Source organism: Rattus norvegicus, chromosome 9, assembly GCF_036323735.1.
Source record: "Rattus norvegicus strain BN/NHsdMcwi chromosome 9, GRCr8, whole genome shotgun sequence".
Classification (NCBI taxonomy): Eukaryota; Metazoa; Chordata; class Mammalia; order Rodentia; family Muridae; genus Rattus; species Rattus norvegicus.
The window spans coordinates 71,036,649-71,061,348 of record NC_086027.1 but is presented as its reverse complement, the minus strand read 5'-3'; the positions used below and the strand labels follow the sequence as shown (position 1 = coordinate 71,061,348).

Here is a 24,700-nt window from a genome sequence, read left to right as displayed (position 1 = left end):
TCTAAATATATATATATATTAAATATATGCTAGTCAGTAGATTAGGCTTATTGTTAACATGTTTCCCTTGCAACCATATTATCAGTAAGAACTAAAATAATAAAATAATACAACACAATACAATAAAGGCAAGACAGTTTCTAGCATTCGGGGAGATGATTCAATTTCAAAACTGATAATAAGTTTCAAATGATCTTCTCTCAGATATTACTGATACATTCAACTTGTTCAGTCAAGCAGGCTATATAAGAGATCTGCAATAAAATCACAAACCAAGGAAACGCGAGTACTATGACACGGAATATAAGGACTTGTTCCTTTATAGTAGTGGGGAGGGTAAGCACATAGATGTATCTGGAGACACTAATATGCACTTTAAGTCCTGAAAGAAAAACGCTTGCTGGGCACAGAAACGTGTAGATTTCAATGATCTGATACAGGAATTTTCATAGAATGGAATTACAATTAAATTTAACGGTCCCCAGCTACGAAAAAAAAAAAAAAGAACCAAAAAAAAAAAAAACAAAAAAAAAAAACAATTAAATTTAAGACTAACTCCAATGAAATTTATTTGAAAACTTTAGAAACTGAGACTAAACTATTTTTTAACCACTAAAAGATGATTATCTTTCTCTTTATAATTCTTAGTTTTACCCACCATCACGAGTCTCTTCTGAGAAATGTATTGAGTATCCCTATACAGCAGGACATCAGCCACACTTAATGTAGAAACTATAAAATATTAGTGTTTAGTCTAGGGCAGACTTAAAGATTTCAGCTCACAAATGGTTTTTATAGATCCTGGCTTCTGTGGAATTCATTTCCTTTCTCTATTTTATAAATATTAGTCTAGGTCTACTTAAAAATCTTTCTTGTAAAACATAATAAATGCTATGTATAATATTATTTTAGTAATTATTAAGCTTGTGTTTTTATATACAACTAAGTAAATCTTACACTGTATTCTGCCTTATTCAAAATTACTAAAAAATGTGGAGAAGATGCTTTGTAAAAATTCATTTCTATATGAAATTCCCTTTTTCTATAGTTCATGGTAAACTTTCAATTTTCCTTTATAGACAATAGTCATAATTTTTCAACTAAGATTCTTGACAATCTTTTTAAAGTACTCAAGAAAAGTTATCATTCAAAAAAATTTCAAACAAAATGGACTTGTAATTTTATAAACTAATAAATATGCAAACATTCACAGATAATGAGATCTGATTAATAAAGGCAACATTCAAATCTTTACATACATAGATCCTGTACTAATTTTATAAAATGTGGTCCATAGTTGTTTCAAAGAAAGGCATCTGAAATATGATGTCACATAAATAAGGTCACATATCTTATCACATATCAGTAGAATTACTGCAATCGTATAAGTTCTTAATGATGATGTGTAGAAATGTCTGTCTGTATACACCCTTGATGGTAAGATTCTTACAAAGATGTGAATGAATATATGTTGCTAATATTATTTGTTTAGATAAACCCAAGTGCAGTTTTGATTTGGGGAGCAGTTGTTCATGTTTGGAAGACAGTACAGATGCCATGTCATATGAGTGGTAAGGTGGACCAAGAATGAAAACTATAGAACACAAGGTGGAAATGATATTCTAGAAGTGGAAGGTAAATCATACCATGGAAATAGACAATCATGTGACCTGGGTGAGGTAAAGATCACAGCATGGAGAAGTGATCAAAGTCCCTAAGACCAAAGCAGTTATTGGGAGATGCTGTAAACATCAGGCCAACAATCCCGTGCTAGTTCAGTGCCCTAAGGTCCATGTGACAGAGCTGACTGAATAACCACGGGAACAGCCATTGCTAATGAAGAGCTCAGGAGAGAACGATGGAAAGGCTACAGATCAATGGATAAAAATGAGACTGTCGTTCTGGCTAGCCCTTCTGCCAGAGCTAGAGCCTAAATACTTCAACTGCTTTCTCTTAACAAAGAAGAATTGAAGCTTCAGGCAGATGATGCAATGTGTGCTACAGGTGTCTGTAGGTCTGGTTCCTTCATCTCGGACAAATGGACAGAGTTTGCAAAATTAATAGTATTCAATACTGTCTCAACTGGAGAGAAAGGATTACAGACAGGGGACAATATTTTTCTAACTTTCCCCTAAGGGTGTATATGAGTCCAGTGTCTGTCTTAGTCATTTAAACCAAGATGCCAAATCTCAGATTTCCATATATCTATAATGAAGACATTGAAATCTTGGACTCCTCCTTCTCAAAAGAGATGTTACTTTTAAGGCCAAAATAACACACACATCACACATATGTATCTGAAATGGGATTGATAACTTTTTGCTATTAATATGATTATAAGAATCTCCTCTCTTTTTGAGATGGCACTATGTAGCCCAGGTGAGCCTTGGACTAGTGATCTTCCTGCCTCATCAGAACTTGTCATCGGACCTAGTTTGATTACTAGCATCATCTAAGCAAACAGATAAATTAATGGGCTTTAAAAAAATAATCTATTAGATTTTTTCTCATTGATTTTCTTCATAAAACTTAATATTAGACACTGTATGATCAAGGGATATAGTCCTTCACTATATTACTTACACGGAGAGGAAAGATAAAAGGTTTGACCAAATGGTCTGAAGATGAGAACTTGTGTCTTTGGGGACTGAGCTGCAGACCCACTATAACTGATACAAATGGTATGAACGCAGAGGAAAGCCTCAACGAAGGTTTTGCCGACGACCCTGAATTCTACTCCATGTAGAAACAACTTGTATACATGCAAGGATTGAAAATCTCCTAGTCTGATGGCAGGGGTAATATTAACTAATCTGTCTGGATTCTAATAGTTTAATTCAATTATCATAGAGTCAGTCATTGCTATGGAAAAGTTACATAAAAGAAAAATCAATCAATCAAAACAGTCTGATTAAATATGGAGAAGAACATAGAAGCAGGGGGAAGAGAGGATGGGATAGGGGGTTTATGGACTGGAAACCAGGAAAAGGGATAACATTTGAAATGTAAATAAAAAATATCCAATAAAAAAGAAAAAAGAAACAGAAAAGATATATTGAGAAGAAGAAAGTGTATTCTGCAGTGTCTGGGTAAACTGCTCTTTAGATATATGTTGGGTTCATTTGGTCTGTTATGTCACTGGACTCTCGTCTTTCTCTGTTTACTATTTGACTTGATTGGAATGAAATGAACTTTAGCTCTGGTGATTAGTTTTGGTTTGGTCTACATTGTCACTATCAGGATACATGCTTTCTTGTTTGCTGGTTCTGCCGACCTAGAATGCATTCTTTCATTCTAAGATTGTCTATCCTTGAAAGTAAATGTGTTTGTCCAACAAAAAGATGGATACTGTTTGTTAATGTGCTCTGCTAACCTATGAGCTTTGAGAGGGGTGTGAGGAATTAATATTTAAAGTTCTAGCAGGTATGCACTGACTGAAGTAACTTTACTGCTTTGTGGGTAGTTACCTCAGCTCTGCTCTGTAACGCTGGCCTCTTTTCTTCTTGTAGACTTTTGAACTGTGCTTATTTCTCTCCTCAGTTCACAGAATTCGTCCCAATAATGCTGGTTTGGTGGACGGTAATTCCTTCCATCTCATTATATCACAGAAAGGTGTCTTTCTCCTTCAACTGTGGCAGATAGTTTGACCAGGAATTGTTGTTCTAGTGTCTATAGTCATTTAGGACTTGTACGTCCCTCCAGGCTCTTCGGGCTATTGACATTTTGCTTGAGAAGTCAGCTACCATTCTAAAGCAGCAGCTTTCAACTATGGGTCAGGACCACTTTGGAGGTTGACAGACTCTTTCGTAGGGGTTGCATATCAGATATCCCACACATCAGATATTTACATTGTGACTTACAATAGTCAAAAAAAACAATCACAGTTATGAAGTAGCAATAGAAATATTTTTATGGTTGAGGGTTATCACAAGATGAGGAACTGTATTAGAGAGTCCCAGCATTAGAAAGGTAGAGGACTATTGTTCTAACAGGTTTGTGTTATAAATGCTTTGTGACTTTTCTCTTGAAACTTCCTAAGCCCCTTGTTGTTGTTACTTTTGTTGTCATAGTTCTCTTTAATTCTTGTTTTAACTATACTATGGTATGAGCTTTCCCTACTTCTGATCCTGTATACTGGGTGTTCATGCCTCTTCTTCCTCTATAGGCATCTCTTTCCTTTGCTTTTTAGTAAATGTTCTTCTACATACAAACACAGATGCATGAACATATACATAAATACAAATAAATATTTTAAATTCTGTGTCTTGAGATCAGTATAGTTGTTTTCCTTTGGGACCATTCCTACATGACTGATGGTCTTTGGGGACATGTTGAATTTTCATGCTGATTATGTTTGTGTGATAGAACTTGGTGCCTAAGGTCAATTGTTGGTTGTATCTTTTGATATAAGTTTCTAGCTCACGTTTGATGAATGGGAATCTGTTTCTGATTTTGCTGTTAACCTTACTTGGCTAGTTTGGATTGGGTAGGATGTGCTCTCAGTCCTTCAGCATTCAGTTTGATTCACGTGTAGGGATGTTAGGGTGATTCTAGTTCAGCAGCTTCTGGGGAGCACTAGGGTATTTAGTGCCCACGTACAGCTTCTTGAGAAAAGTTCCGTAGTCGTGGCCGAGTGGTTAAGGCGATGGACTAGAAAAGTTCCACAGCAGGTGATGGGGTCGGGATAAGGGGTTCTAAGCTCTGGCAGCCATGTACATGGGTGCTTAGGCCGGTCCTGGAGACAGACACCACCTGCCTGGAGAGACATTCCATATGCAGACACCAAAGCCAGACACTATTGCTGATGCCAAGAAGTACTTGCTGACAGGGGCCTGATATAGCTGTCTCCTGAGAGGCTCTGACATAGACTGACAAATACAGATTCTTTTTTTTATTTTTTATTTATCTGAGTATACTGCAATTATCTTCAGACACACCAGAAGAGGTCAATCAGATCTCATTACAGATGGTTGTGAGCCACCATGTGGTTGCTGGGAATTGAACTCAGGACCTCTGGAAGAGCAGTCAGTGCTCTTAACCACTGAGCTATCTCTCCAGCACAAATACAGATTCTGATGCTTGCAGCCAACAGTTGGATTGAGCAAGGGGACCCCGATGGAGGAATTAGAGGAAAGACTGAAGGAGCTGAAGAACAACAATATCAACCACCCTCCCATGCCCACCCCCCCCAGAGCTCCCAAGGACTAAATCACCAGCCAAAGAATACACATGGCTCCAGCTGCATATGTAGCAGAGGATGTGTCTTATCTGGCATCAAAGGACAGGGAAGACCTTGATTCTGTGAAAGTTGGATGCCCAGTATAAGGGAATGCCAGGACAGTGAGTTGGAAGTGAGTTGGGGAGTACCCTCATAGAAGCAGAGCGAGGGGGAGTGGATGGGGGTTTGCGAGAAAGGGGATAACATATGAAATGTAAATAAAATGTTCAATAAAAATAAATAAGAATAAAACAAAAAAATTAGACCATATTAAAAAAAACTACCAAAATGGAGTCCTGTAGTTCATTGTATTTCATGATCAAGATGAGAGGACTGATTAGTCACAGGACATACATATTATAAGACTAGTTAGAAAACATCTTTTTACCAACTTTCAAATTTGCAGCTATACTCATAAATCATTGAGCAATTTTTTTTCTTCAGTAAGTCAGTCACTCAACAGATATGCTTCTCTTCCATTCCAAGACCTGTATTAGGTGCTAGAAATGATTTGACTCAGTCTTGTTTGGGATAACACAGAGTTACAATGAACTATACTATGTGTAATAATGACTATGTGACTTAAAATAGCAATTAGTAATTATTCAGCTTTTCATTTAACAATGTACTAAGTCAGCTGCCTGTAATGTACCTTAATTAATCTTCACAGAATCTATGTGATCATAAAAGTCATTTTCCATATGAAGGAAATATTTTAAAGATGTTCAGTAATTAGTCCAATAATGCACAGGTAGCGAGGTGAAAAGCCAGTGTTCAAACCTAGACCTTATCTAATTCAAAAAGAAAATTTTGAAAGAAATGCTAAGTAATGCAGTTTATAACATTTTACTCAGTCCTTATACATAGACTTAATTAGAGACTAAGATGGGGCTCACCTAGGAAAGGGGAATGGTGAGTTACTGCAGTGGCGTAGCTGAGAGATGACAGAGCCTGAAGCTATGACAGTGGCATGGACCAGAGCTAAGTCATTTTGACATGGATGCTACAGGTTCACCTAGCTTCTGTGCTACTTGTAAGGAAATGAGCCCAAAGTTGTACTCTTCTGCCAAGCTTTATGGCCTGTCAGGACTTATTCCCACATGCGGAGGCTGACCACATCAATCCACTGGAAGCTGCTTCTAACTTTGTCTTTCCAATTACTTTTACCACCTAAACAAGTATAATCTGTACACTTCTCCCAGGAGCTGAACATGCCATACTACAAAGATTGTCCTACTTATATTCTTCTCTGAGTATTTTAAAAATATTTTATTCTCTAGAATATCATACATTAATATAATATAATATGATCAAACTTACCCCATCCCCATCAACTTTTTCTTCTCCCTACTTCATGTCTGTTTGTCCTTTTCTAATAATGCTCGGAGTCTAATTGCTGTTGTTTATATGTGTATAGTTGTGCAGCCATTTACCAGAGCCAGTGGCACACCCTAAAAATAGAGTCTCTTTTCTCTGAAGCTAACACTTCCCAATAGCTTCTTATTTAAGGCTGCTCTCAACCTCCATCAGATAAGCATCTCTCCCCGAACACTGCGCTGCCCCCAGTGGGAGGCAGTTAATGATAGATATATAACAATAGGATACTGAGTAGTCAGTCATACACTTGACATCTACACCAATAACTTTTCTCAATCCAGCCTCAGGGAATACTCTAGAATTGGGGGTGGGGCAGAAAGAAATGCTGGTGATGGAGAGGGGGCTGTGGAATGCCAGCTTCTAGACAAGGCATGGAGATCACACTCGTGACCTCATAGCAGCTGTGATTTGGGCTCAGTGCCCACACAGGAGCAATGCAGTCAACACTGAGGCCCAGATGAGGAAATGCTCTGCAGGCCCCACCCATTCACTGAGGCATTCTGGTCCTCTGACAACACAGTCTGCAGGCTCTGGGACTTTGTACTCACACTATCCATTCTGAGTTTTCTCTGCACAGAGTCCAGCTATGCCTGTCACCACATTTTCCCTTTGTGGTACACATAAGCAATGCTCAAATAAGAGGACTTACAGGCCAGAGCGGTAGACCAGACATGGATTGCGTGTCTAGTTGCTAGTTGTTCTGAATAGTAGTTTCTTAACCTACTAAAGTCAACAATGAGACACACAAAAGGGCTATTTTCAAAAATCACATAATGGATATGTATTTTACAAAACCATTCATGATACTTCTCTCAATTACTTGGTATTTCTTTCAGTACCTATAACCAGAAAAAGCTGAATGAGTTTTCTCTTGAAACTAAAAATAGAATAAAATAAAACAACACAAAGCAAACCATTATATACCTTATGATGGGTATCCATGCAGCATGGTGGGAAATGCTTGCTGAAGATAATATTAAAAATTTTAACATCTACACATGGAATACTACTCAGCTATCAAAAACAATGACTTTATGAAATTCATAGGCAAATGGATGGAACTGGAAAATATCATCCTGAGTGAGGTAACCCAATCACTGAAAAACACACATGGTATGCACTCATTGATAAGTGGATATTAGCCCAAATGCTTGAATTACCTTAGATGCACAGAACACATGAAACTCAAGAAGGATGACCAAAATGCGAATGCTTCACTCCTTTAAAAGGGGAATAAGAATACCCTTGGCAGGGAATAGGGAGGCAAAGTTTAGAACAGAGGCAGAAGGAACGCCCATTCAGAGCCTGCCCCACATGTGGCCCATACATATACAGCCACCCAATTAGACAAGATGGATGAAGCAAAGAAGTGCAGGCCGACAGGAGCCTGATGTAGATCTCTCCTGAGAGACACAGCCAGAATACAGCAAATACAGAGGCGAATGCCAGCAGCAAACCACTGAACTGAAAATAGGACCCCGTTGAAGGAATCAGAGAAAGGACTGGAAGAGCTTGAAGGGGCTCGAGACCCCTTATGAACAACAATGCCAACCAACCAGAGCTTCCAGGGACTAAGCCACTACCCAAAGACCATACATGGACTGACCCTGGACTCTGACCTCATAGGTAGCAATGAATAGCCTAGTAAGAGCACCAGTGGAAGGGGAAGCCCTGGGTCCTGCTAAGACTGAACCCCCAGTGAACTAGTCTATGGGGGAAGGGCGGCAATGGGGGGAGGATGGGGAGGGAAACACCCATATAGAAGGGGAGGAGAAGGGGTTAGGGGGATATTGGCCTGGAAACCAGGAAAGGGAATAACAATTGAAATGTAAATAAGAAATACCCAAGTTAATAAAGATGGAAAAAATTTAAATTAAAAAAAAAGAAGAAGAGGAAGAGGAGGAGGAAGAGGAAGAAGAGAAGAGAAGAAGAGGAGGGTGGGATGGCATATTCCCCATCCATCCCTTTAGGTATCTATTGTGTTCTCACATTAACCTCTGACATAGACTTCAGAGAAATTGGGTATCCAGAGGTTTAAGTGACATCTAAAAATCACATCCTTAGTGAATAATCAGTAAACTTTCATTTCCAGAAACTTCCAATATTGGCTCTTTTATAAGACTCTGTCTTAGCCACTCTATCCAACCATCTTCTTGAGCATATATTAGACTTGTTTAGAAATAAGACCAAAGGTGTTAGCACATGTCTATAATCCTAACACTCAGGAAGATCTCATGTTCAAGGCAAGGATATGATACATAGAGTGAACTCTGTCTCAATTTTTTTTAAGATGGGGGGAAGGGGAAATTAAATATTCAGTATAGGCCATGACAGATACAGTTAAGATCATCTGCCAAGAAACTCTGTAAGAAAATGTGGTGGGTGCATGCTAGCACCTTTGGTACAGGAAGGCATTCTTCACACTACCAACAGAGAAACATAGTCACCAACTGTACTGGCTGGTTCTGTGTGTCAACTTGACACAAGCTGGAGTTATCACAGAGAAAGGAGCCTCCCTTGAGGAAATGCCTCCAGGAGATCCAGCTGTAAGGCATTTTCTCAATTAGTGATCAAGGGTAGGAGGGCCCATTGTGGTTGGTGCCATCCTTGGTCTGGTAGTCCTGGGTTCTATAAGAAAGCAAGCTGAGCAAGCCAGGGGAAGCAATCAAGTAAGCAACATTCCTCCATGGCCTTTGCATCAGCTCCTGCTTCCCGACCTGCTTGAGTTCCAGTCCTGACTTCCTTTGTTGATGAACAGCAGTGTGGAAGTAAGCTGAATAAATCACCCCCCAAAAAAGTCATTAATAAAAATTCCTAATGAACGATAATTATGGTCACATGGCTGAAAATCATAAACCTGAATAGAGTCTCCATGGTTACTTGATAAGGAGTGGTCCCCCTTGCAGAGGAAAGTAGCTGGTCTCCTGGAAACTGACTGCACCTATTAGTAAATAGACCTAATCAAGGGATACTGTGAGCGAGTGAGGGCAGCTCCAGCAGGAGTTTCTATTGCTAGATTGACCACTGAAGAAATGCACATTTATGTTTTATGCTAAATTGAAATGACTTTTTGAAAATAATAACAATGGAAACTCTACAAGGTGATCCCATCCAATCTAAAAGTCTCCAAGCTCAAACTGCTCTAAAATATGAAACTTTTTGAACACTGACATAATGTTTCAAGGAATTTGGGTTTTGCAGGGTCTTAGGGCTTTTGTTTGTCTTTGTTTTCTTTTCTCTTCTTTCTTTTTCCTTCTTCTTTCCTTTCTTTATTTTGATTTGGCATACACAACCAGTACTCTCTACCTAAATAATGCAAAATTTTAAACAACAACAAACAAAACAAAACCAAACGAACAAAACCAAACTAAAATCCGAAAGACTTCTGATCCCAAGTATTTTGTATAGGGATAATAAACCCGCCACAGAAAATGGTGACAATAATAACAGCAGCAACAGCATCAAATACAAGGCTCACTCTGCCCCACGCACTGTTCTAAGTACTTTATATATATTATCACATACAGACATGAAAAGCAGTAATACAAAAATCCTAATACCAACACTCTGATCAGGTTGTATCTTAATTCTTTGAGTTACATATTCATGTACTGCAGCCTGGCCTTGAACTCAGCTGTGTAGTGGAGGATAATGCTGTTTGATCCCGGCCCCATCTCTCATGGGAACTACTGGAACTGTAGGTGTGAGCTACCATTCCTGGCTTATACGGAACTCAGGGCTTCATACGTGTTGGGCAAACAGTCTTCTGACTGAACTGTAGCCCAACTCTATTGTTTCCATTCTGTAGACTAGGAACCCATCCATCAAGCAGAGTTGGATGAGTAGAGATATGGTTTGTATTCCGGCAGTTCCAATGGCTGTGACATTAGAGATCAGTACTAAGGAGAGGAATAGTTGACGTCACATAACATGACATTCTCCTTAATGATAGGAACAATCCTGAATGATGAAGCAAATCCGTTTCCCAAGCACCAAGTGAAATACTGTAGGATTGTATAAGCACAAGCTACAGAAGTACCCATAGCTAGAGGCAAAGCAAAACACTCAAACACAAAGAACTCTGAAGGGCTCTGTAAACTAACTGCAGGGCAAAGGCAAGAAAAAGCTATTTAAAAATCCTGGGTGCCCAGGAGGGAAATCAGGCCTGCCACTAGAAGCCTAGCCAAATTCTCAGGAGTAGTGAGATCATGGAACTTAGACGAGAATTCACCAGCTACTTTGCTAGACCAGCACAATCCTATTGCACTCTAGATCATATTCTTATGCTCACAAATAATTGTGGCTACCACTCCCTCATCGAAGAAGAGTTTCTGGACAGTAAACAGAGTTGTAGAGAGCTACAACTAGATACAATGGAGAGATTAACCAATTGTGGGGAGCTGAACCCAGTGCATACAACCACAGCATGGTGGATAAGGAACTACTGGCAGTCTTTGACTGCTGATAGAGGCAGAATTGGCTTCTCCAAGGGACGTGAGCCTTCAATGACTCTTCATTACAGAGCAGTTACCTTTGAAACCATAACCTGGACAGGAAAAAAATGACTTGGCCTTTTGTGTTCATATATTTGTGCATATAGATAGATACATATATTTGTGTGTATGTATGTGTGTGTGTGTATGTGTGTGTGTGTGTGTGTGTGCGCGCGCGCGCGGACTCATGGGTGCACATAGCAACAATTATTGAAGAGGATAAATCTATCAATTTGATGAGGGGCATATAGGAAATTGTAAGAAGGTGACTTGGGAGAGGATAGAAGGAGGGGAGTAAAAGGGGACAGTGGCATAAAAGAATGCATAAGAAATAAAAGTGAAAAAAGAAATGAACAAAATCCTGAGCAGAAGAGTATTAGAAGCCTCTATTATATTTGCACATATATGGTTATCAGTAAAGTTCTCATATCTTATGTAGAAAATGGAAGAAAGGAGTAAGTAATTGAATCGAAATGTACTTTATTACACAGTTCTACTTTCCTAAGTGTCTCCTACAAAATTAGAACAACTAAAGTTCATTCAATAAAATGAGCCAAATTTAAATAAAAAAGAACATCCTATCTTTATAAAGAAATACCTCAGTTCATTCTTCGTTTTGTGCAGCATAAGTAGCCCTGTCTGTTCACCATTCATAACGTCTCTGTTTTCCAAGTTCTGGGCAGAATCCTGGAATGAAGAAAAGTCACAGGTTGTGGGCGCTGCACATAAAGAATTGAAGCTTTGAACAAAATGTTTCAACTGAGGAAGGAAACAGCATGGCTTTGAATACAGTTTGCTCCCATTTCTTCTGAGACTGGAAACAGCTGTTAATGTCCTCAGTGCTTTCCCTGTGCCCTCCTCTCCTCTTGGGTTTCTGAAACGCTCAAATGGGCCATTTGTACAAGACAGTATGTTAAGTGCTAGGGATATATTGCTCAACTTGCTGCTACTCATTCTTAGGTTTGAGTATCATGTTTTAACCACATTTTGTCAAAAAAAAAAAAAACAAACAAACCAAAAAACCATAAACAAAACACTAAAAGAAGTCTCCAGTCCTAAGTAATGAGAAAGGATCTCTACATGCGGGTACTTCTACAGCACAGTGAAATGTAAGAAAAAAAAAAGTTTGTTGCCTGGCTGTCCTGGAACTTGCTCTTAAAGACCAGGCTGGTCTCAAAACTAGAGATCCATTTCTGCTTCCGGAATGCTGAAATTAAAGGTATTCACTGCTACCATGACCAGCTTTCCTGGTTTATTTTTAGCATTTATTAAATTTATTCATCTTAATTTTTTGTGTGAGTGTTTGGCTTCTGTGTCAGTATCTGGTGCTTATAGATATCAAAAGAAGGCATTGGCTTCCTGGGAACTAGAGGTACAGTAGACTGTGAGCCACCAAGTGGGTGCTGGCAGTCAAACCTAGGTCTTCTGCAAGAGAAAAAAAAATGCTTTTAATCTCTAAGCCACTCCTATAGCTCCCTAAACTGACTTTTTAAATTTTGTTTTATTTTAAATGGATCGCAACATCCTAACTTGTGCACATGTTTTGTAAGAGATATTTTCCTTAATTCAATTTTCTGGTCTCCACATGGACAAATGAAATGAAGGACAACCTATAAGGTCAAGAATCCTTAATAGTTGACTGGAAAGCACCTGTAAAAGAACAATATCTGAAAGTTTTAATGTTCATACTATCCTTAGGAAAGGCTAAAAGAAGCAAGATCAAACAGAACCAATGAGGCAAGATCAAGCAAGTTAAAAACAAAATACCGAGACAGATGTAACAATTATTGAACCTGTGATGGTCATTTGTGTCAACATACTTGATAAGCATATTTATGTCCAAATCCTTGACTTTTTATCTGATTATATAACAGGGAGGCTTGTGTATGTATCTTAAAGACAGTCAGAGTCTACTGTCTTTGTTTTTTAAATTACCACAAAATGTTATGGATTAAATATAAATATCGCATGCTTTCTTCTATTTTCTGAGATGTGAAGTTGGAGGTCAGATGTGTGCAGGGCTGAAACTACAATCATGCAGCTGAGGTGCCCGTCCCCCTGGCGCTGCAGGAGGGTGGAACAGCTGCAGGTAAGGATCGAGTCGCTCATTACGAGTCTGATTTTCCAATTCTGTTCATTTACCTATTACAGTCCTTGTGGCAGCCCTACAGTTCTGCCCACCTTAGATTTGTGTTAAATTTTGAAATCACAATGTCAGTTTCTTTCAGAATTGTTCTCTTTTTCCATGCAGGCTCTAAATTCTGAACCTCTTATGTGTCTACAGCAACTTCAGATCCAGTATATCTGTCAACTTCCACCTACACCGAGTATTTGATGAAGAACACAATTGATCTCTACATCACAGTGCCAACAAAAAGGAGTATTTAGTATAGGGTTTTAGTTCTGTACTGTTGGACCTCCCTTTTCCGTGTGGAAGTTTGTTATGGAGCCCTAACTACAGCAGGAAACAAACATACTTCCTGGCTCTAACTTATTAGGAGTGAAGGAGTTTTCTGCCTAGTTGTAGTTAATGACAAAGGTTTTATTTATGTCAACAGTATACTTGATGTGCTATATATTTGAAAATGTTAATAACAATTTGAAATTAGTACAGAGCCACTTGGAGTGTGATAATCTGATCAAGGGAGATTCTGAGCTGACTACATTTTGACAATAATGTCAACAACTACAAACTTTGCTGGAGACACGCTTGGCAACTATGAATGTCTACTATGTTTGTAGCGGGCCCGAGGCAAATTCCCAGCACTAGCGTCTGATGACTTACAACTGCCTGTAATTCGAGTTCCTGGGATCTGATACACGCTTCTAGAATTATGTACAAATGTGTTCATGCACATACGTTCCCACATTCATACTCACAAATAATTAAACATAACATAAATCCCAATGAAACACCTATCTAAAGCTTAAAAGATAAGATTCACACCTAAGAGAGACCATGTTTGTCTTTCTGGCCCTGGAAACTGCATCCAGGATGACCTGTTACTCGGCATCATCCTGACTGACACCTGAATGACATTCCTGGTTATAAATGCACCACGTTTTCAGTATTTCTGCTGATATGCATCTAGAACGGTTCTAATTTACGGCTCTTACAATGAACAACAATGATATGGCCCAGCAAGGATCTCTAAATGTGTGTGAAGTCCTTTGGTACATCTTTGAGAGTTGATTATATGTATCAGGATCTCGTGTTGGAACTAGTTTTAAGGTTTTTGAGGAACTCCCCTACCGAATATCATAGTGACTGTACAAGTTCACATTCCCAGTAATAATGAATCAATGTCCTTCCTTCTCCATGTTTCCCAATCATGAGATGTCATTTACCTTGTTGTTCTCAGCCACTGTGACCGGGTAAGATGAAATCTCCAAGTGTTTTCAACCTTTCATTTTCCTGACAGCTAAGATTGTTGAATGGCTTTTAAGTGTTCCTCAAACATTTGTGTTTCATTGAGAATTCTCTGTACTCCTTTTAAATTGGGTTATTTGTTTTTATGATTTTCAGGTTTTTCTTCTTTTTTTGCATGTTATAGATACTAATCCTATGTCAGTTACATAACAGGTAACAATTTTTTCCCATTGTGTAAGCTACAATCTTTGCTCAAATGATGGTGTCATTTGCAAGAAATAAGTGCACATCCACAGGCTTTATGTCTTAGACAGTAGTCCCACTGTTTGAAAAGTAGCACCAAAAACCTTTTGCCTTGCTACAACTATCATAAAGAGGAAGAGACTATAGTATATCATCTTAGATAACAGGCAGTGGTTGTCACTTGCCAAAATCACTTCTGTATATTGCAATAACAAAACCCTTTAGTACTCTCTGGGGATGAGGCAGGAAGGCAGATGCTGGAGGCAGTCCACAAAGACACAAAGCCGACTCCAAATTGACTCTGGCATTGCAGTGCCTCAAACCTTAGGGCAAAAGCAGCTGTCTCTGACCAGGTTACGCAGAATCATTTTACCCTCAAACTTCAAAATTTTTCACACAAATGACTAAGGCACACCAGTTTTTCCTTTAATACGTTACGTGATGAAGAGTCACGAACTCACACCTATCTAAAAATGAAAAATTTCCCCCTTATAGCTTACTTAAATAACTTGGAGAAAAAAAATCTGTAAAATCTTGACTTTTATATTTGGGAGAAGAGGGACAAAAATAACTAAATTATGGAGAAGTAAAGGCTCATCATAATGGTTGTTACACAGCCTCCATAGTTCTTAACCATAGTGGAGAAATATTAATTATGTGATTTAAAAATCCCAAAACTTGCCTCTAGAAATAGAAGCAGAATGCTCTGGAGGGTGTATATTTAATTTTTAAAATAAAATCATTGCAACTTCTATTTTTACTGCTATATTAAAATTGGGGTTGAAGACGAACTGCAAGGGAATGTAAAGTGGGGTGCTATTGTAAAGCCTGTCTGTTTTTCCTACATTACAACCCTTTCCTTCCCAGCGACCGTGCCTGGCTACTCTAAAGTACATCCGTTACAGCTTCTACCACATCATGTAACATGCATGTGGCCCTCACAAAAAGACAAGCTTAATTACTACATTTTAAAAAGAGTTAACATTTTTAGCAACACTTTCAGGATCGTGGGAGCATTAATGACAGCCCGAATGCATCGGGTTTAAACAGCACCGCACTATTTTTAGCTTTAAAAATCAACACTTACACAAATATTCCCAAACCAATTAGCAGCAGCTGGAAAGTAAAGGTGTTTACATTTCGTTACCACTGGTGCTAACTACAGCACGTGCTCACAGGCTGCCGGCGAGGGGCGGGGCCGGGCACCCGGAGGGCAACCTTCTCTTCAAGGGTCATCACCGTGTCAGCACCAGACTATTGCTGGAGAGTTCAGTTTGTACAAGTCGCTGATTCCATGCAGGACAGTACACGATTCCCTACGAAGTGCTGCTAAGTTAGGCATCTCACTCTTGCTGAGGAAAAGAAGTCGGAAAAAAGGCTACCTAAATTCCCACTGTGTTTGTCTGGTTGGCTATAATTGCAAAAACAGTTTTATGGTTCGGTTTCTCATTTCTAAGATGAAAGTTATAGCAAGTTTCTTTATTAACAGTCATTTCTCTGTGACATATAGATGGAGGGGGATCCATGGTCTTGTTGTTCCAGTCTCCCCCATCCCCATATTTTTAACAATTTGACTAAAAAACGTGAACTACAACTGAGTTATGTTTCAAAACCTCTAGTGTATTTTAAAAGAAGATTTGCATTCTGAAAAGCCGGCCACAAGTTTCTTCCGAAATCACACATGAATTTTAGAATGAGAGTAAGAGCAACATTTATCCAGTAAAGATTTGAACGGGAGGCTATGTGCCTGGTGCTCATACATAAACATAATGTAAATTTTCAGATTAAAATTCTGGGCATAATTTCAGAATATTTGTTTTTACTTTTTAGAACAAAAATATCTTGCTAAAGTAAAAACAAACTGCATTTGCTATGCACACACTTGGAATTAACATGCACTTCAGTAGTCAGGCCTTGTTCCACAAGCCCTACCTAGTACGTTCTTCCTGCTGCCGGCAGTGCCTTGCACGTCTCTGTTGACTCCCTCTCCGTTGACTCCCTGAACCCATCTCTAAGTGTTTCACTGTCAGCAACTCAACAGGCAAAGCCTTTCCTACCCGCATGCATACGATTGTATTTTATATCCATGTATCTAGACATTAAGAAAATGTTTTTAAGTGCTAAATTATTAGTCATCTAAGTTATATTTTTTCTCATTTATTCTATTGTAACATGTAAACTCTAACATGGATCACAAACATCCAAGGCCTTGAGGAAACACACATTTCTGGGCCCTACCCCAAAGTCGGAGCAACAGGTATAAGCAGAACATGAGAGGCTTTGATACAAATATCTGATGTTGACAGAAAACACATAGGTGCCTAAGAATACTGTCTGGCAGGAGTCTCCCTTTCAGACTCTTTGGTTGTAATGGTGAATACCTCAGGAATGCTGATCCAGCTAGACCATGCTTACCCACTAAGCTGTAGCTGTCATATGGATTTTACTACTTTTCAAAGCCACTAACAAAGATATGCAGCCATATCTTAGAAACATTGGCTGAACAAACACACAAACAAATACACATTTAAATAAATGTGTTCTGGATGATTTTCTTGACCTCAAGATATTTCACAAGTAACTAGATGTATATTCACTACATCCTTGGGTGATTTTTTTGGCTTGTTTTTTAATTAATTAATTAATTAATTAATTAATTAGCTACATGGTTTCTTTGTATAGTTCTGGATGTCCTGGAACTCTCTTTGTAGACCCAGGTGGCCTGCAAGTCTCAGAGGTCCCCCTGCCTCTGTCTCCACAGTGCTGCAGTTCAAGGTGTGAGCCAGCATACCTGGTTGGTTTCTGGACATTCTTCTTTTGGTTTTATACATGAACACATTCAAGGGGGAAAGGATCATGACTTGTTCAAGATGAAGTCATGACTAGTTAATACCATCGCCTTCTAAAATTTAGATTTGTGGTTGAAAGCAAACACATTAGCCATACCTATTATGATGACTACCCCCTTCATTGTCAACTTGATCGGATTTAGAACCACCTAGGAGACACACCTCTTTGGTGATGTCTTTAGGTGTTTCTGGAGGTGCGTTTCCTAGGAAACACTAAATCTAATCTAGTTGACACTAAGCAGTAGTCGTCCTATGAGGAAAGGCCAGTGTATAGTGGTGGGATGTGGTGCTGGTCTTGGACAACATAGAGCTCCAGCTTAAGTGCCATAGCTGATTTACTAGGGAGCAGACAGAACAGCTCAGCTGTCATTTTCCTCATCTGTCAAAGGGCTGGGAGACTTCTCGGATTCATTCTGAGTATAAAATGTGTTTGTGGAGCACATAGGGGGGCTGCGTGATACAATAAGGTTTGCTCAACTGAGCAAACACACACACAAGAGTAACTTAAATCAGTGTTTTCTGGATGCTTTTCTTGGACCCCAGACTGTCCCCTCCTTTGACTCTGCCTCTCTATTCTCTTACCATATTCATTTCTATGGAATTTTAGGAACTTACAGTAGGCAGACTAGTCTGAAAACTGAAGCTGAGTCTTTACCACGGTTCCCTCCTGGTTTTCTTTTTTTTTAAATTTTGTTTTATTGACCTCGTCTTTTCTCTCACTGCTAATAATAAGCACAATTAGGGCTCATTATTAATATTTCCCAGGAATCTAGATTACGTTTGAGAAGACAAAGGGCATTTAAAAAGCGAAATCCTTAAATATGCAGTCTTTACATACATTACTGGGCAAGGTTTTGGGTCATTTTAGCTAGGGTGCATTTCTGTTGTTTGCATAGGTAAATATTTAAAAATTGTCCTAAATAAATATAATGCCGTTTGTCAAAACACTTCTGTGAGCTCAAAGTGAGGCTAGGGAGACACCTGAATTCTGTTTTAGAAGATCTGAATAAGTTAGACTGCCTGGTCCAGGTATCAAAAGGTAAAACCTCCATTATTTCTAAGTCAGGGCCTCACCTGCTCTGACAATCTTTATTGACAGCCAGCACCACTGCTCTTGTGATGCTCACACACAGATGTTCAAGTACCGCCCGCTTTGCATCCTCGAGAGCTATCAAAGTTCAGAAGTTCAGCAAGGCAATTCCTTAACCTCCTTTAATGCTCACTCCTTTCCCACAGTCAAACAGCACTTTCAAAAGTGCCAAACACAGAAGGAGAAACAACATATATATTTAAATGTAAGACAAAGACAGGCATACTCGTGTTCATCATTTCAATTTATAATCGGATTCCTTTTCTCCATCTGGTTTCAGCTAAGTTTCTACCGGTTTTTCCATATCATTATATTTATGAAAACTGCTTACACCCAATACTCAGATGAATCAAGATAATGTTTAGTGTCCAGGCTCTGCCTCAGCTCATAAAAGTCCTGTACTCACGTGACGTGCTCCCTCCCCAATAACTGCTGCAACCGGGTTGTAAATATTAGCTTTTCTTTCACTTACTCTGCCCCTTTAAGCTGTACTTTATTTTCAAATATTTCAAGTGTAGGCATGGCTAAATGGACAATGTGATGATCCTAACACCTCAGTTGCAATTATCCAATGTCACCTAAAGCTGGCGAGTGTTAAAAGCCTTGGGGGAAGCAAGACACATTCAGCCAATGAGAAAGACAAAACTCTACCCTAATCACTTTCATTTTGTTGATGGAAATGTATTTCAGTCAAAACTTGATGTAGTAAATGCACTTTATACGTTGGGGCAAAGCTATGCAAATTCAGACTTCGCTTAGGAATAGCGCAAGAAAATAGAGCAACACATCATTAAAAAACTTTCTCTTCCACACTCTCTTCACCCACGAGGCCGCAAACTGACTTTCTTGCTTGCCTACACACAATAGACTACCTTGGAAATGTGCTGTCCCGGTTTCCAAAGTAAAGATATGTTCTATACTTCTGTCAACACCCAAAGGAGGTAGGGCAGAGAGGAGGAGGAAGGTGACGAGGAGGAGCAGTACCACCATCCGGATTTGCAGGCCTCTTATCCAGCAGTATAACTTAAAGAATCAAGTTTTTGTTACAAAGCTCTTCTTATTTTATATATAATTAAGTTTATAAGCCATCATAGTTCATGAATAAGGATATTTGAAGTATATTCTGGGTGCCTACAATCTGTAAGGCTTTTAATCTGTTTTCAGGAAGCTCAGAGTCCCCCTCTCCTGCCTCATGTCCTTGTTCCTCTCCCATGACCTCGTGTGTTCTGCCACACAGTCATCCTGCCTTTCAGTTTGTCATTCTTGCAGTTTGTTTCCTCTATTGGAAGTCCCTGGTTTCAAAAATGAGTTCACCAGTTTCTACTGGAAACAACAACAGCAGCAACAACAAAAACAAACAAAAACAAAAAACAGAACAGAACAATTTAAGCAGGATTTTCTCAGACAGTAAGAGATGCTCTTGAGACAGTCTCCAGAACTTCCTTGGTTGAGTGAGGGACAACAGGAAAGGGAAAGGGGGAAGAAGTGGGTGGGCCAGAGCCTCCACCACATCACATGCCCACAGCTTGAGACAAGGAGATCTCTGAGCTCTAGCAGGCAGAGGATGGGGTTGGTTTTTCATCAAAAGCAAACAAATATGCAATGGAGAGTTGAGAGACATCCTGTAAAAGTAACTGTAAGCTAGACCAAAAGATACAGTGATCCCAGGAAGCAATCAGCATGCCTTTGCGTTTATGTTTTGTGGCAGTACTGAGGGTTAAGCCTAGGACAATATGCACACCAATGGCCCTGCTATGAACTACAGCCCCAGAGACAGGCTACTTTAACTCTTCCCATTGTTGAGGGGACCATACTCATCTACTGAAAAGATGTCATGCTTCAGTTATACAGAGCCGACGTATCAGCCCGCAGAGGGCAGTGCTTCCTCTGGAGTATGTCGCACTCATTGATAATATGAAGAATTTAGAACAGTTCCTGGCATTGAGTCCACACCCATACCTAGATATAACCGCTATACAGAACTGCCGGGCCCACTTGACATATGTGCTTCCATACTTTCTCATGCCTCCCACTGTTTGGGCCATTCTCTCTCTGAATGCACAGCACGGGCCTCATCTCCATCACTACCCTCCTCATCCCCCACCTGCCCAGCCCTGGGAAAACTCTACATGGCAATGACCTGGGGAAGGCACTAATATCCTCACAAGCCTGCCTGCCTTGCTTCATTCTGAAATCCTTGAGGTACAGAATGTGTCACATCTGTCTTTGTGACCCTGTCACTTGGCAGAGGCCTGAAGTGCAGTAAATATTCCACTTGAGAGGTGCGCTGACTTGGTAGAAATATTTTTTTTCCTTAAAGACTCTCAGGTAGCTTTCAAGAGAAGAAAATATTTATGATGTGCATAGTACTAAGAATCTCAGTGTTCGGAATATTATACTCTACGGGGAGGATTCAGAAAGGAAGATGTCACTGCCTTTGCATTCACAGCTGTGAGCTAGCTGGCACCATTGCCAGAGGCATGGCTGACAAGAGAACTTAAAGTACAATTGAAATCTGATCTTTATTTATGGATCGAAATAATTGACGTAAAAGAGAATGCACTGATTTGTACCTGGCTAGTTATGGTTCCTTCTATATACTCTTATATTTTATTTATTGTAATGTATTTTAAAATGACTTTCATTATTTATAAAATGTAGTTAAAGTAATATTTAAAACCACCTAAGTCCCACAGCTGCCAGATGCCTAGTTCAGCAGGCTGCTGCCAACTGATACAGGACAGCAGCCTCCTGATTCAGAATGTGAAGGGGCTTCTGGACGGGTGGGAGGACATGAGACTGAGAGCGGCCAGCAGTATGTAGCTTCACTCATGTAGTGAAGCTCATTTTGAATTTCTTTTCATGACTGTTTCCGGCTCTGGATGCTGTCTGATCAATATAATCAATTGTGGGCAAAGGGAAACGCCAACAGTGTTTCCCTTGCCTTGTTTTCTCCCTTTTTATCCCCCCAAACAAGCTGCCACATTTCAGGGTCTCCCCAACTTTTTCTAAGAATAATCAGTAATTATTACAGGAATTCTTTCAAGGATTCTCTGGTCTCTAGAGCCAAGTGGAAACGTTCTCTCCAGTGGGCCCACACCGCCAGCAGCAGCATGTGGGGACATACTCTTTTTCCTCAACTGCTAACTGCAGTGGTTTCCTTAAATGAGACCCAATCACCCCACCTTCCCAATCCATCCACATTCCCATTATCATACCCTGTCACCACCAGATCAGTCCTGCACCCCTATTTAACTTCAACTTTTCCAGCACCTCACCTCACATCATACCAGTTCTTTCTACTTCCTGAGGGGTATCAAATCTTGACCTAATGACCTTCTTTCTCTAGGAGCCCTTCAAGTCAAAACACCAGAGGGAAACTTAGTCAGAGGCCATAAAGGTATAAGGTCCCCAAGAAGCCCTCCATGTGACAGTAGTGGTTCTTCTTGCAATGAAGATGCACACAGGCACATAATTATAGGGCTTTCCCAACATATACCTCTGTGCTGACCCCACAAGCTAAGCAGGGACACTTAATGTCTAGTCTAATTGCATCTCTTTGCAGGATCGAGAGAACCTGATAGAACTGAAATAATAATACATATTTCACATGCATGCTTGTAGGGGCACAGCAACAGGGAAATGATAAGTGAACAGGGCAAGAGGTAGATCTGACAAACACGGCCTGAGTGCATGGGAGTGGGAATTCCCCTGACTCCACCGTTCACTCATCAGCTTGTTAGAACAGCACACAGGATCAAGGCACCATATGAATACCCTTTTAAAATGTTTGCCAGTGCCAGATCTTGTACTGAATACATGACTCCGGCCTAGGCACTTCCCAGCATCCGTTACATTGCATGATGGTAGAATCACTACACACTCTATGCTCTTGTCCTTAGGTTCACGTTCAGTATACACCAAACTTCAGATGCAAATCCATGGGGATTCACAGTCGCCATTCTTTTCTTTTTTCTTAAAGATTTATTTATTATATATAAGTACACTGTAGCTGTCTTCAGACACCAGAATAGGGCATCAGATCTCATTACAGATGGTTGTGAGCCACCATGTGGTTGCTGGGAATTGAACTCAGTACCTCTGAAAAGCAGTCAGTGCTCTTAACCACTGAGCCATCTCTCCAGTCCCACAGTCACCATTCTTTACTACTTCATTCATTAGCTACTTTGTTTAGAGAAGAAAACTTTGGTGTCTAATGCTTAGATCTTTCTCCATGCCCAGGCCCAGGCGCTTGGTAGGAATGTGTAGTAAAAGTATATTGTAATTAGATTCCTTAATTCACATTTTTTGAATTGCTTCTATCAGACAATGACAATTTAATTTACATGTCATTTCTAGATGAATCCTTGAGTCTCCTCTAGAGTTTCTAAATGGGCATCATTAGTTGGCAATTCTGTAGGTTAAGAAATTTAAGCAATGAAAAGTGGAGAGTGAAATGAAATTATAATGCACTGCATCATCATGTAGAATGCCTCCCAACCAACCTCTCAGCCTCCCTTCCAAAAGGCTTCCTGACCAGTGTCAGCCTTCAACAAAGCCCCCTAAAGATGGGCGTGGCTTCTGACAAAAGGAAGCCACCTGAAAATACCTGAGTTTTATCGCCTCAGCTCCTAGTTCATATTTACCTTTAAAGATATTTTGAGTGTGTGAGTGCGTGTGTGCACCTTCACATGAGGACAGGTAACCTCTGAGGCCAGAGGCATTGGACCCCAGGAGCTGGAAATGCAGACAGCTGTCAGCTTGTCTGCTGTGAGTGCTGGAAACTGAATTGGGCTTTTCTGCAAGAGCAGGGCATGCTCTTAGCCACCAAGTCATGCATGTAGCCACAGTGGATGCTCGTATAATCGTTACTGAACAAATTAATAAACAAACCAACCTGCCCACCCTGCCATCTGGTTGTGTGGGCAAACGCCATCATAGTCCGTTCAGAAACATCGGCTCCCGTGCTTTTTTTTAACTTCATGGAAAACAAAAATCAAACCAAAGAGAAAGGATAATTAGTCACTTGGTTAGTGTCAGTTCACTATAGTCCTAAGTACTTGAATATTTCCTAAAGCCTATTTTAATGGACAGCAAGAACAGTAGCAAGAAATGGCTTAAAATTTTGAAGAAGATAATTTTCAAGTCAGCAAGAGATCACTCACGTAATGCCACATGACACAACGAGATAGGTCATCGAATTAAAAAAGTACTAATTCTAACCCACATTTCCTTTGATCTGAATGAAATAAAGATTTCATGTTATTCCAGTAGTGTTAAGGTCGTTAAGGTTCCTGCCACAGCACCATGTTCCAGACATGGCCATGGCCGTGACCTCACAGCTTTACTGAACCTTCAGTTTACAAAGAGAAGTGCATGCTTCAGGCAAGTGAGGGATTTTAAAGCACATGGTGACAGAAAAAATCCTCTCTTTCATTACTTCATTGTAGCTGAGTGATATATATATATAGCTATAGCTATAGCTATAGCTATAGCTATAGATATAGATATAGATATAGATATAGATATAGATATAGATATAGGTATAGATATGAGAAACCAAACCAACCAAACCAAACCAAACACTAGTGACTTTGTCCATTATAAGGGCAACCTGAGCAGACTGACATTTCAGTATTTGGCAGCAGCAGGGAATAATACCAAGATGCAAGAATTGCCAGTTTATACAACTGAATGGCTTGTTTTTCTGATTGTTGATTTTTGGGGGGAGACTTTCTTTGAAGAACTATCGAATCACTTATATACTAATAAGCATACTCATTTGTACTCATGTGCATGTGTGTGCGTCTGCAGATGCAGATGTGTCTACACACGTGCAGGCAAGTGTGCACATCAGAGCACAGGTGCAGCTATCAGTCGTCAGAGAGCGTCCACATCGTTTTATTGTTGGTGGTGCTGCTGTTGGTTGGGTGTTCGTTTCAGGCATGGTCTCTTGCTGGAGAAGAGCTTACCAAGTAAGCTACTAGGCTGGCCGGACACCAAGTCTCAATGATCCACGTCTCTCTGTCTCCCAGAACTGAGACTCCAGGTAGACACCGC

General features: G+C 39.8%; 1 protein-coding gene across 3 annotated transcripts in view; it reads right to left on the bottom strand.

Annotated features, from left to right (window-relative positions):
* Positions 1–24,700, bottom strand: part of Pard3b (par-3 family cell polarity regulator beta) — a 1,028,687-nt gene that overhangs the window by 499,696 nt on the left and 504,291 nt on the right. For 2 of the 3 annotated variants that reach the window (XM_039083322.2, NM_001191808.2), the window contains 1 exon segment: positions 11,687–11,775. The exons of the other annotated variant lie outside the window; for it this stretch is intronic. In XM_039083322.2, the coding sequence (XP_038939250.1) occupies positions 11,687–11,775 (89 nt within the window). 3 annotated transcript variants of the gene reach the window in all.